The sequence below is a fragment of the Ursus americanus genome, chromosome 10 (assembly GCF_024610735.1).
Source record: "Ursus americanus isolate L20-20 chromosome 10, mUrsAme1.1.p, whole genome shotgun sequence".
NCBI lineage: Eukaryota > Metazoa > Chordata > Mammalia > Carnivora > Ursidae > Ursus > Ursus americanus.
The window spans coordinates 14,496,645-14,508,776 of NC_142136.1; the positions used below are offsets into that span (position 1 = coordinate 14,496,645).

The window sequence follows — 12,132 nt, forward strand, 5'->3', positions numbered from 1 at the left end:
TAATTTAATTTTCTCTTCCAACCTTGCAAGATTAAGATTAAAAAAAAAAAGTTATGTACTTGATTAATATTTGTTGAATGCATGTTTGAGAATGCAGAAGTATTTTAAGCCTTCAACTTTTGGCTATGATGGGGTAATTGACAACAGATTAACCATCTCACAGTAAGCAAGTATAAAACTGGACAAAATACATGAAATAAGTCGGTTTTCAGAAGTTGAACAAGAGCTAACATGAGCTATGATCCTTGCAAAAAGATGAAAATAAAAATATTCACAGGTAGAGACAGAATTCTTGCTGTGTCAAAAAAAATTACTAAAGGAAATCCTTCAGGCTGAGAGGAAGCGACACCAGATGGTAACTCACATTCACAGGAAGAAATGAAATGGTAGCTGTAAATAAAATGTAAATATATGAGTACATACAAAAGGCTATAAAAATATATTCTATCATGTTTAAAATGCATAAGATTGAATAAAACAAATTTTAACATATAGATATACATATAACAATAATTGTACAAAGGAAGAGAGGATTAAATGGATCTATTCTCGGAACTTAAAATTCGGTATGTTGTCAACGTAAAGTTACGATTAGGAGGGAGTAGATTGTGGTAAGTTGGCACAACTGCATATCCACATGCAAAATGATGAAACTGGATCCCTATCTTTTATCACACACAAAGGTCAACTCAAAATGGATTAAAAAGTTGATCATAAGACCTGAAATGGTTTCCTAAAAGAAAACACAGGGGGTAAGCTCCTTGACATTGATCTTGGCAATGATTTTTTGGATTTGACAACAAAATCAAAAGCAACAAAAGCAAAAATAAACAGGGTTTATATCAAAATAAAATGTGTCTGCATGGCAAAGGAAACCATTAATGGAACGAAATGACAACTATGGAACAGGAGAAAATATTTGCAAGCTATCTATTCAGTAAGGAGTTAATGTCCAAAATATATAAGGAATTCATATAACTCAATAACAACAACAACAAGAAAAAGGTAAATAACCCAATTAAAAAATGGGCAATATATCTGAATGGACATTTTTCCAAAGAGGACATACAGATGACTAGCAGGTATATGAAAAGGTGCTCAACTTGATTAATCATCAGGGAAATGCAAATCAAAACCCACTGTGAGCTGTCACCTCACTCCTGTAGGGGGTCTGTTATCAGACAAACAAGATGACAAATGCTGGCATGATACAGAGAAAAGGGAATTCTCTAAGAGTATAACTGTTACAGCCATTATGGAAAACAGTCTGGAGCTTCCTCAAGAAATTTAAAATAGGATGACAATATGAACCAGCAATCCCACTTCAGCTGTTTTCAAAGGAAATGAAATCAGTATCTCGAAGATTATCTGTACTCCCATGTTTATGTCAGCGTTATTCACAATAGCCAAGGTATGGAAGTGACTTAAGTATCCATCAGTGGATGGATGGACAAAGAAAATGTGTGGTATATATGTATGCATACCTTAGAATGTCATTCAGCCTTTAAAAAGAAGGAAATCCTGCCATTTGTGACAACATGGGTGAACTTGGAAGGCAGTAGGCTAGTGAAATACATCAGAGAAAGAAAGATGAATACTATATAATATCACATGTATGTGAAATCTAAAAAAGCTGAACTCCTAGAAACAGAGAGTAGAAAAGTGGTTGGTCAGGAGTGGGCGAAATGGGGGAATGTTGGTCAAAGGTACAAACTTCCAATTATAAGAGGAGTAAGTTCTGGAGATCTCATGTACAGCATGGTGACTATGATTGATAACGCTGTACTAGATCATTGAAATTTGCTAAGAGTAGAATTTTAATGTTCTCACCAAAAAAGAAAGAAAAATATGTGTGAGGTGATGGATATATTAGTTAATTCAATGGTGGGAGCCCCCTCGCACTGTGTGCATTTATCAAGCGAACATGTTGTACACTTTAAATGTATTACTATGTTATTTGTAGTTATACCTTAAGCTAAAAAGGGGGAAAATAAATAAAATGTATATGGAGAAGACCCCAAATTTCTGTTTTTGCTTAACAAGTTACATAACCATTTAAAAATTTTTTAAATGTGTAAGAAGATTGAATCGTTATATATCTAAGTAGCTTATGGTAGACATTCTAGCTGCCTTAGATAGCTTAAGAATATCTACTATTTTAAAATGACTAATTTGTAAGATGACTAACCTCAGTAACTTTTCATATATAATTTTTGCTTTATTCAAAATCTTAATCCCTATTTATGTTTTACAGAAGGCTAAAATTTTTGCTTTTTGTTTTCTCAGTTACTAAGATCATAGCATGCTCTGCTTGATATGAGGAGGAAAATTGCCTATAAATCGAGAAGCTTGTAAAACTAAACTGTGGGATCTAATTATAGACCTGAGCTTTTTCTTCAAGGAGTAGGTCACCTGGTTTACAGTGAGAAAGGGAAAGGAAGAATGCTGGTTCCTTATCATGAGGAATAATGTGGGTCTTCCGTCAGCCCCCATATGAGGACTGTCTCTGGCAATAATGATTTAAGTGAATCAGGACTCAACATTCTTCTTCTTTTTTTAAATTTCGTTTATTCATCTTTGAGAGTGTGTGTGTGTGCGTGCGCACGCTTGCGCATGAGCAGAGGAAGAGGGTGAAATAGGCTCCCCTCTGAGCAGGGAGTCCCTCGCGGAGCTCAGTCCCAGGACCCTGGCATCAGGACCTGAGCCAGAGGCAGAAGCTTACCCGACTGAGCCACCCAGGCGTCCTCAAAATAACATTCTTAACTGATGCAGGTTTCCCCCGCTTCCGAGTAGAGCATGCCTGTGAAACCTCTGTAATAAGCCTAAATGGTGTAAAGGGAAGAAGCAGTCATCATCAAGTTTATATGGAAAAATTTTTGAGCATTTTCCAGAATCAAAACTAACCTTAGTTTGGAGAGCTTTTGGGTTGGTGAGCACACCGAGGTGCTGGGAGGGTGGTGTGCCTGCCCAGAGAAGACATGGGAGCTCTGTACCCCTTCCCACATACTCTGCCCTATGCATAACTTCCATTCAGCTGTTCCGGAATTACATTCTTTATAATAAATGAGCAGTAGTGATTTAAAAAAAAAAAGTAACCTTAGGACACATCTTGCTAATGCACAGAATAAATGGAAAGAAAGCACAGATGTTCACAGACACAGTTCAAGCTCTGGATCCTGAGTTGTGGTTCCTGGGGAAGGAGACTGGCGGGGCCGCCGTCCCTGCAAAACAAACACTGAATGCTGTTTTCACTTTCTATCATTTTTCATAAAAGCGAAAATCCTCTTTGGATATCTTTTGGTTAATGAAAACAGCTACTGATGTCACTCTCGTAAAATAAAAGTGGCCTAACATGAACTTTTGAGAAGCGAGAGATACCTGTAAATCAAAATGCTACTTGGTGGTATTTGTAAGTCCAAATTTCTTCTGCTTGGGAAGTTTTTCCCAGGATGCCTTAATGCTAGCTCAGAGTTCATATTTACGTCTCAGCTGAGGCACGTGCTCAGAGATGCCTTCTCTCTCGATGCAGAGCTGTCTCTTCCCCCATGCCTAGCAGTGCCTGGGGTATAGTAGAGGGTCTATAATGGGGGAGAAATGAAACAAGAAAACAAAGGAGCTGCAGCTTACATCATGCTGCTGTGCTTACAACATCTGGGGGCGGGGAGGGAAGGGAGGTACAGAGGAAACCTAGTCAAGGCCTTTACCAGGGAGCAGTCAGGAATGAAAATAAAGCCTTTCTGAAATAAGCCATTTAAATTATTTTCTATAGGGCCCCCCGGGTGGCTCAGTTGGTTGGGCATTTGTCTTTGGCTCAGGTCGTGATCCCGGTGTCCTGACATTGGGTCCTGCATCTGGCTCCCTGCTCCTTGGAGAGCCTGCTTCTCCCTCTCCCTCTGCTGCCTCCCACCCCACCCCCGGCTTGTGCTCTCTCTCACTATCTCTGTCACTCTCTCTGTCTCTCCCTCTCAAATAAATAAAATCTTTAAAAAATATATTTTATATATACCTTTTTAAATAAAGGGAGCCAGGACACCTGAGTGGCTGAGATGGTTAAGAGTCTGCTTTCAAATAAGGTCATGATCCCAGAGTCCTGGGATCGAGCCCACATCAGACTGTCTGCTTAGCGGGCAACCTGCTTCTCCCTCTGCCTCTCCCCACTGCTTGTGCTCATTCTCTCTCTCAAGTGAATAAATAAAATCTTAAAAAAAAAAAATAAGCCATTATTTTACTAAGAATCACAGTGTCTAGTTTGAGCAAAATGGAACATAATATACATTTGTTACTGTATTTTTGAAAGCTGTAGAATATTCACAAAACCATTTTTATTGGAGATGATATATTGTGTGGTTAAAATGATTTATTTGTGTGGGTAGGGGACGTGTGTGTATGTATATGTGTATATATACACACACACACACACACACATATGTGGTATACTTAGAACTTACAAAGTATAAAGTGTGTTTTTATTTTATATCTGTCTGCATGCTCAGGGAAAGAAAGAAAACTAATTGCCATAAGATGAAAATTAGTTGTAAGATCTTTATTTCTACAGATGTACCAAAAAGTGAAGAATGACAAAATACTCACTGTGGACAATGTGAAGAGTGTTCTCCTAAATCTATTTCCAGATGCTAATATTTGGGATATTTTGGGAATTCATTCTAAATATGATAATGACAGAAAGGTAAGTTGAAATGGAAATTTTCAAAAATATGATCCAAGACACGTTTACTATAATCTCATGAATAGATGATCTCAATATAGTTAACTTATGATTCGGATTTTAGACTCTCAGAAAGAAGGGTATTTTAACGCCTCTGAATGATGCAAGTTGTATACGAGTACTCAAATTGCCATTATTGACCTTTCGAAAAGTACAAGAAAAGAGAATTGTCAGGATTTACAGGGTAGGAAACATGAATGTAGATTTTTTTTTTTTTTTTTTTTTTGAGACAGCACAAGTGGGAAGGAGGGTCAGAGGGAGAGGGAGAAGCAGATTCCCCGCTGAGCGGGGAGCCCCATGCAGGGCTCGATCTCAGGACCCTGGGATCATGACCTGAGCCGAAGGCAGATTCTTAACCGATTGAGCCACTCAGGTGCCCTGAATGTAGAATTTTAAAGAATGTAATGTATACTTTCTTAGGAAGAAATGGAAAGCTGGCTTTTTAGGTAAATGCTAGGACAAGAACCAAACTTGGGAAGATGGAGCATCACTGGGGCTGAATTTCTCATGCCCATACAGATCTCAGGTTTTTTAGATGGGTTCTTGCATTTTATAAGAGTTTTTAGACCGCAGATCTGGTCCTGTCTGCATGCTAACAGTTGACGGTCGGGATCGTTGGTGTTGTAATATCCCACCTGAATGGGCCCCTGTTTAACTCCTTAGTCTCACCTCTCACCACTCTTTCCTTGCTCTTCTGTTCTTGCCACTGGGGCAGACTTGTTCGGGTTCCTGAATGGGCTCCTCCTCCTCACCAGAGGGCCTTCACACACTTGTTCCCACCATTGGTTCATGCACCCTGCCTCCCTTCTCTACTAGCCTGTGTGTGCTTCTCTGTAGCTCTCAGCTTCAATGTTACTTTGAGGGGAAATAACACTTTGGGAAGAACTTCTGGGAAGCCTTTTCTGACCCTCCACCTGAGATTAAGTTGCTCATGCTAACGTCACATGTGAAACCACACTGCATCCTGCATAATGCTGCTTACAGGGGCTGTTCATTACCTGCCTTCTCCCTGGACTGCATCCTCCCTAGGAGCAGGGAACATGTCTCCTGTTGGGTCTTGCAGGCCTAGTGCCCAGCGACTGGAACAGAGTGTGTCGTCAGTAAACATCTACTGAATGAAATGACCGAGGAGGCCAGGCCATCTGAGAGCGAGGGTTGTGTGGTAGGACGGAACTCCACGAGAGCGGTGAGGTTTTAGAAGCTGTTGCTCTGGGGGCTAGGAACGGCATACAGTGAAGCCATATCTAAAAATAGCTATGATGCCCAATTGCTGCTGGAGTTGCCTACCATAAATTTACAGGAGCATCAGTCTTTTTTTTTTTTTTTTAAGTTTTTATTCACTTATTTGAGATAGAGCGAGAGAGAGAGAGAGTGCACGAGTTGGGGGGAGGGGCAGAGGGAGAGGGAGAAGCAGCCTCCCGCTGAGCAGGGAGCCTGATATAGGACTCGTTCTTAGGACCCCGGGATCATGACCCAAGCTGAAGCAGACGCTTAACCAACTGAGCCACCCAGGTGCCCCCCAATCTCTTTCTTTTTAAAGAAAGTCCAAAATACCAGGCATATGAATGAAGGAAGGTAGCTGGATAAAGTGCTGTGAGGTTGAGATGTTAGAAGCTGGATGTGGCATTGGCATAAGAGGCCCAAAGAGTGGCCCGTGAGAAGACCACTGGGGCGCGAGCAGGCTGCTTAGAAACGGAAGCGAGGCCAGGAAGCCAGTGTGGTAGGAATTAGGGGTTGTTTTCAGTCATGTAAGAATGGTTTTCCAAATGATAATTTCTAAACTGAGAACGAGTTTCATTGATACTTTTCATTACTATATTTTCATATAACTAAAACTAAAACACCACCAAGAACTTTCTTTTAGGGCCAAAGTTGCACGGAGGCATCTCTTTTAATAAAATTATCATGGACTAAGGAAATGTAGACAGAAAATTATTTTTTTATAAGTACTCTTTAGGTACTCTTATGGGGAGAAGGAACACAAATTTCCTGTAGTGATTATGTAAACTCATGCAATAGAATAGCAGTGAGTTTTTATATGTTAAGGATCCTGTTTGCACAGGTTGAAAGCAAAAGGTTGCACTGTTTGGGTTTTAATATCAGCTGATGGTAAGTGGTAATGATAGGAGTCCTGGAAGTAATTCCGTACTTAGACCTTACGTGCTGTGCTTTTCTTTTTCTTTCTTCTTTTTTTAATAGAAGTGGGCTCTTCTGTTTGCTACTCACTGATAGAGCACAATTTCTATTCAGACCTTACCTTCCTTAGGGACTGACTTGTGCAAGAATGTATTAAGCATGGCTGATAGATGCATAATGGTGATACTAAGAATCACTTCTTATGCAAGAGTAAACATTTTTTTCTGATTGATTTGCCCTTTTTTAAAATGAGTCTGAAACTACTTACTGATTTTTTTTTTTTACTAAGTGTGTATGCTTTGTTTCTTAAGAACCCTTTTCTGGTTCAAGTCAATTATAGTATTTAAAGCTTTTTATAACACCTTTGTACCTGAGGCTGTTAAGTGCATTAAAATAAAATATGTTCCTAAGAGCACCTGGTAAGAAATATTCAAGCTGTTTATTTCATTGCAATATATTGATTAAAAAGTTTAAAATATTATCCAAAATCTATTCAAAATCTAACTTGTATGTGAAAAGAAATGGATTCATTTATTCATGTCTATTGTAGGTAAACATAACAGCAATATCTGCTGCGATACGAATGAATTTGAGATATTATACAGCCAAAATGTACTACGTATTATCAGATGCCATAAAAATGTCATCCGAATAACACCATGTTATCCTTAAATATTGGTATTCACAACCCAATATTATTGATTCTCATTAATTGGCTTTTTTATGCATACCACATGTGGATATAAATGTCATTTCCAACTGGACTATAACTACTTCAAGAAAGGGAATCTTCTTCTTTTGTATCCCTCCAGTTTTGTGTTTGCACGTCTTAAGTTTTAGGTATATTTGCTGAGTTCCTGTTACAGTAACTGGGGCTTGAGCTCTCTTCTGCCTCCCTACCCTCACTTGGTGTCTCCGTGTCCAGGGGCGTTACTTAAAATATTTAAAAACTGTTGTGGCTTCGAAAGCAGCCAGTCAGAGTCAACCAGAAGCAGATCCCAGAGCTGGAGTGGAGTCTTTATGCCCTCGTGCTGACCGTCACCCTATAGTGGCGGAATCGTGTTGACATGGAGGGTCTGGGAAAGAGGTCAAGGTGCTTCTCATGGGTGATCACCATCCCAGGACAGCAGCTGTTTACCAACTGGTACAGATATATTTCAATACGTTAAGAAGTGGTAAAGCCTGTCCAGTACAAACCAGCTGATTATCAGGTCTGTTTTTAACACATTTTGGTTAAGTGAATATTTAGTGTGTGTGACTTTTTAAGTATTCCTTACTTAGTAAATCAAATACTATGTGATTATCTTTCCATTTTTTAGCAACTTTTTTTTAACTTTAAGAATTACTCCTTTTTTTTTTTTTACCCACTTTCCATCGTACTCTTCTTATTGCAAATGTATCCAGATAGTCAATAGATAGGTCAGATAACCTGTCCAGAAATTTTCTTACAGATCAACACAGCAGTTAACGAACCATCACCTTCCTCGTGCACAGCAGGCCCTAGAATGCCCACCCTTTCTCTAAAGTGAACTTGTCATGCTCTGGACCTGAATACAGCTTCCTTTCGGGTCTGCCTTTGCCACTTCATTTTACAAGTCTCTGCTTGATCTTGGGTTTTGTGAGCACTGTGCCTTTCCTATTCCTGATTTATTTCTGATTTTGCTTCTCTCCCAAGTAAACATGATAGAAAAATTATTTTAACTCTTTTATGGTTAAAAATTTAAAAATCTACATTGCCATCTTATAGGTAGTTGGACTGGATGATCCTTTTTCTTCCAGGTTTTGGAGGCTGTCTTTACTGTCTATCTCCTAATAGGCTACGAAGACCAGTGATATCATTCTAATTTTAATTCCTCTTTCTGCTGTATTTAATTGTGTATTTATGCAGATTGAAAGCTTTTAGAATCTTTTTCTCCCTGGTGTTTGGAAATTTCCTGACAGTGTGTCTGTATTGATCCTCCTTCATTCAGTGTATTGGGTATTTGGTGAGCTCCTTCTACTGGAGATTTGTGTCCATCAATTCTGGGAATTTCTGTATTTCTCTAATACTTTCGTTCATTTTCTCTGTCCTTTCTGAATCTTCTCAGTTGAGTCTCTGTTTGCTTTCTCTCCTTTTTACATTCCTTTGTCCTTTTCGTTCAATTTTTAAAAACTTTCTGGAGATCTTTCTTATATCCTATACCTGTTTTATAGCATTCAGTTTTTCTTTCATGGACACGATATATATTTTTTAATCTGAGTGTTAATTTTGTGATGTGTTGTTCTGCTCTCTGCGTTACCTCTGACGTCTACAGCTTCCCTTTTCTCATTCATTTTGATTTTTTTCTTCTGTGTTTGAAGCATCTGTCAAATGTCTTATGATATCTGGTTACTTTTCACACATAAGTATGAAACCCTAAAAAGCTGATGACAAATACATGGTTCTCCTGAGTTGGTGAGCCTTACTCAGGGAGCGGAGCTGACTTTCCCAATTAAAGCAGATTCTTCAACTAAGAATTCTTTATTTTGCTCTTAGAAGGAGTACATGTGGCAGACAAGGGGGTGCATGAGTCAGAGGTGAGAGCGCAGGATATGTGCAGGAACAGGATGTGGTCGTGGCCCGTGGCCCGGGAGTGAAGGATGGGCACTCTCCTTTAATCTCCACCTGGTCTCCATCCCCTTTCTCTGCCTGCCCTCACCCAGGCTAGCCTTTGTGATTCAATTTCAGCAGAGATTAAGAAAAGCAGCACAGTGTGGCTTTGCAGGTTGAGAGAGGGGCCTTGAGAGGCAGCTGCCCTGTGCACAGACTCTCAGCCATGTCCACACCCTGCTCTCATCCTCCAGTCCGGGGCACCGAGTGTCTCCAAGGATGCTGAAAAATGTTCACGTTCTCTTCTCTCTGCACAGGTGTGACTTCCCTTTTTACTTTGCTTACCTGCTTTTTATCTTTTCTCCTGTTTTTCTTCATCCTTGTGGGCTCACATTTTCTATTATTATATTCTCACTTTAAGAAAATGTGTGAGGAGAGAAGAGATGAGCTTGTGTGGATAAATCTACCACATTTAATCAGAAACCCACTTTTACTGTTAAAAAGTTCAGTAGTGAAATGAATATTTTTCTGGTGTTATTATTTTAAGGTATCCACAATCATTGTCTCCTAAAGTTACAAATGTTAAGGATTTTTGTCAAGATTAAGGACACCGAACACTCCTCAGAAATATTGTTCCTTTTTTTTTTTTTTTTTTTTAGTGTGAGTACAGGCTTCTCTTACTGCTCTCAATTCACCGCTCTCCTTCCCTGTGGCTGTCCTGTAACGATGGACTGCAGCTTCAGTCTCCTGTTGGCCCATTTTTCCCAAATCTGTCCCACCTCTGATTTAGGCCAGACTCTGTGTTAGATTCTGTGTTAGACTCTGATTTAGGCCAGACTCTGATTTAGGCCAGACTCATGCTTGGTCTCCCCCTCCCCGATCCCTGCCCCTCCCAAGCATTATTCTAGACATTCATCAGTCCCTTAAGCCCCTTTTCCACCTTGTTCTTCACTCCTAGAAAATCATTCTGACACCTCCATCACAAAGAAAATAAACGAGTATAGGCCCTCATTCTCTAAACTCATGTTCCTGTAATTTTCTCTCTCCATCTAAACATCTGTCCTTTCAAGAGATATTTATTTATTGAGTACTTGTAATGTTCTAAGTACAGTAGGTAAAAGAATAGAGCACAAGGAAGATCTCTTGAAGAATTTTAGTAAAAAAAAATGTAATAGAACAGAGAGACAAATTCAAAGAAATGAAAATTAGAATAAATGGTAAATAAGTAGAGGCTCACTTCTGAAGACTCAGAAATAACAGAGAAAACAAAGGGAAGGAAAGCATCAGAGAAATAACATAATGAAATCCCTGAGATAGACGGACACGAGTGTTGGCTGGAGAGAAGGGGCCCACCAGCCACACAGCACATAGAAGGAGGGAGGAATGCTCTGGGGATGGACATGAGAATTCGTCTCTGAATTGGGGATGGTAAGCTGAGTCCTGGAGTAGGAGGAAGAGCTGGATGCAAGAAAACAAGAAAGTGACAGGAGATTAACCTCCCAGAGAAAACTGTCAGGAGGTCCTGGGCTGTGAGGAGGTGTGAGAAGCTGGCGTCGCCGCTGTATGGATATAGCAGTCAGCTGTTGTGTTTGTGTCGTGGAGGGAAGGTCACAGGGTGAGCTGGAGAAGTAGGGGACCAGCTTGCACAGTGAACAGTATTAAATTGAACTCGGAACAGTGAAAGACCTTGGCAGCAGTAAAAAGTCTGAAGATATTAAGCAGTGAAGAGACCACGACCTGCTTTATTTTGAAAGGGCATTGTCCGTTATTTTGAAGCGAGTGTTGGAGGGTAAAAGTGTATGGGGTTATCTGTAGCTCAGAAGAGAGAACCGACAGAAACTGCCCTGCAGCTCTTAGAAATGGCAAGAAAGAGCGTGAAATCAAAGAGTTTGCAGGCATCATATCTGTGTTTCTTGTGTCCCCAAATGCTGCTGCAAGTTCACTTTGGATCCTGTCGCTGCCACCAAATCTATTCAATAACAAAAATTCAACCGAGTAAGTTTTAAAGATCCAACTGACTTTTTAAAATGATTCATGACTAGGACGACATCCCGTCTAGCAAATAGAGGGATGCCCTGAGGAGCTAAGCCAAGTGGAAGGTTTTACAGAAGGAGGGTGGGGCAGGAATGTTATTAGCAAAGGAAAGGGATTGTTTCAGTAAGGTGGCTTTCCCTTAGGGGAAAAACAAGGGTCTTACCAAGCAGACTACCTCATCTTTGAGGGATGGAGAGGGCCCATGTGGCAGACTCATTCGTACTGATCTGATGGAAAATTTTCTGACTACATTTCTGAGGGAGAGTGAAGCTGCAGTTAGATTAGGTATTAAGCCCCTGTTTAGGAACTCAGTCTAACAGGCTAAAATTATAGAATTCAGTGTCATTGGTTTATTTGTGGTAATTAAAGCTTTTGGAATGGACAGGTTGCCTAATTAGAAATCACAGAGTAAATCAGAAGAGGGCCTGTATTTCTAGCAGAGACCTCTTTCTTGGGTCCATACCCATGTGTGCAGCTATCTGGGGCTTGCCCAATCTTAAAAGAATCCAAAACCAAGCCCATTATCTTCCTTCGGACCCCAAATGTTATTTTCTTCTTTATGTCCTACGCTGGAGGGTAGCATCGTCATTTACCCTGGCCACCGATGCTGGAAGCGTAATGGTCATCCTAACCTACTGCTTCTCTCATACCATCCCAAACAGTACGT

At 40.1% G+C, this 12,132-nt stretch overlaps 1 protein-coding gene across 7 annotated transcripts in view; it reads left to right on the forward strand.

Moving 5' to 3' along the window:
• The window catches only part of UGGT2 (UDP-glucose glycoprotein glucosyltransferase 2), a 189,296-nt gene that overhangs the window by 81,008 nt on the left and 96,156 nt on the right, over positions 1 to 12,132 (forward strand). For all 7 annotated transcript variants that reach the window (XM_087865039.1, XM_087865040.1, XM_087865043.1 and 4 more), the window contains one exon: positions 4,556 to 4,687. In XM_087865039.1, coding sequence (XP_087721165.1) covers positions 4,556 to 4,687 — 132 coding nt within the window. The remainder of the gene's footprint in view (positions 1 to 4,555; positions 4,688 to 12,132) is intronic.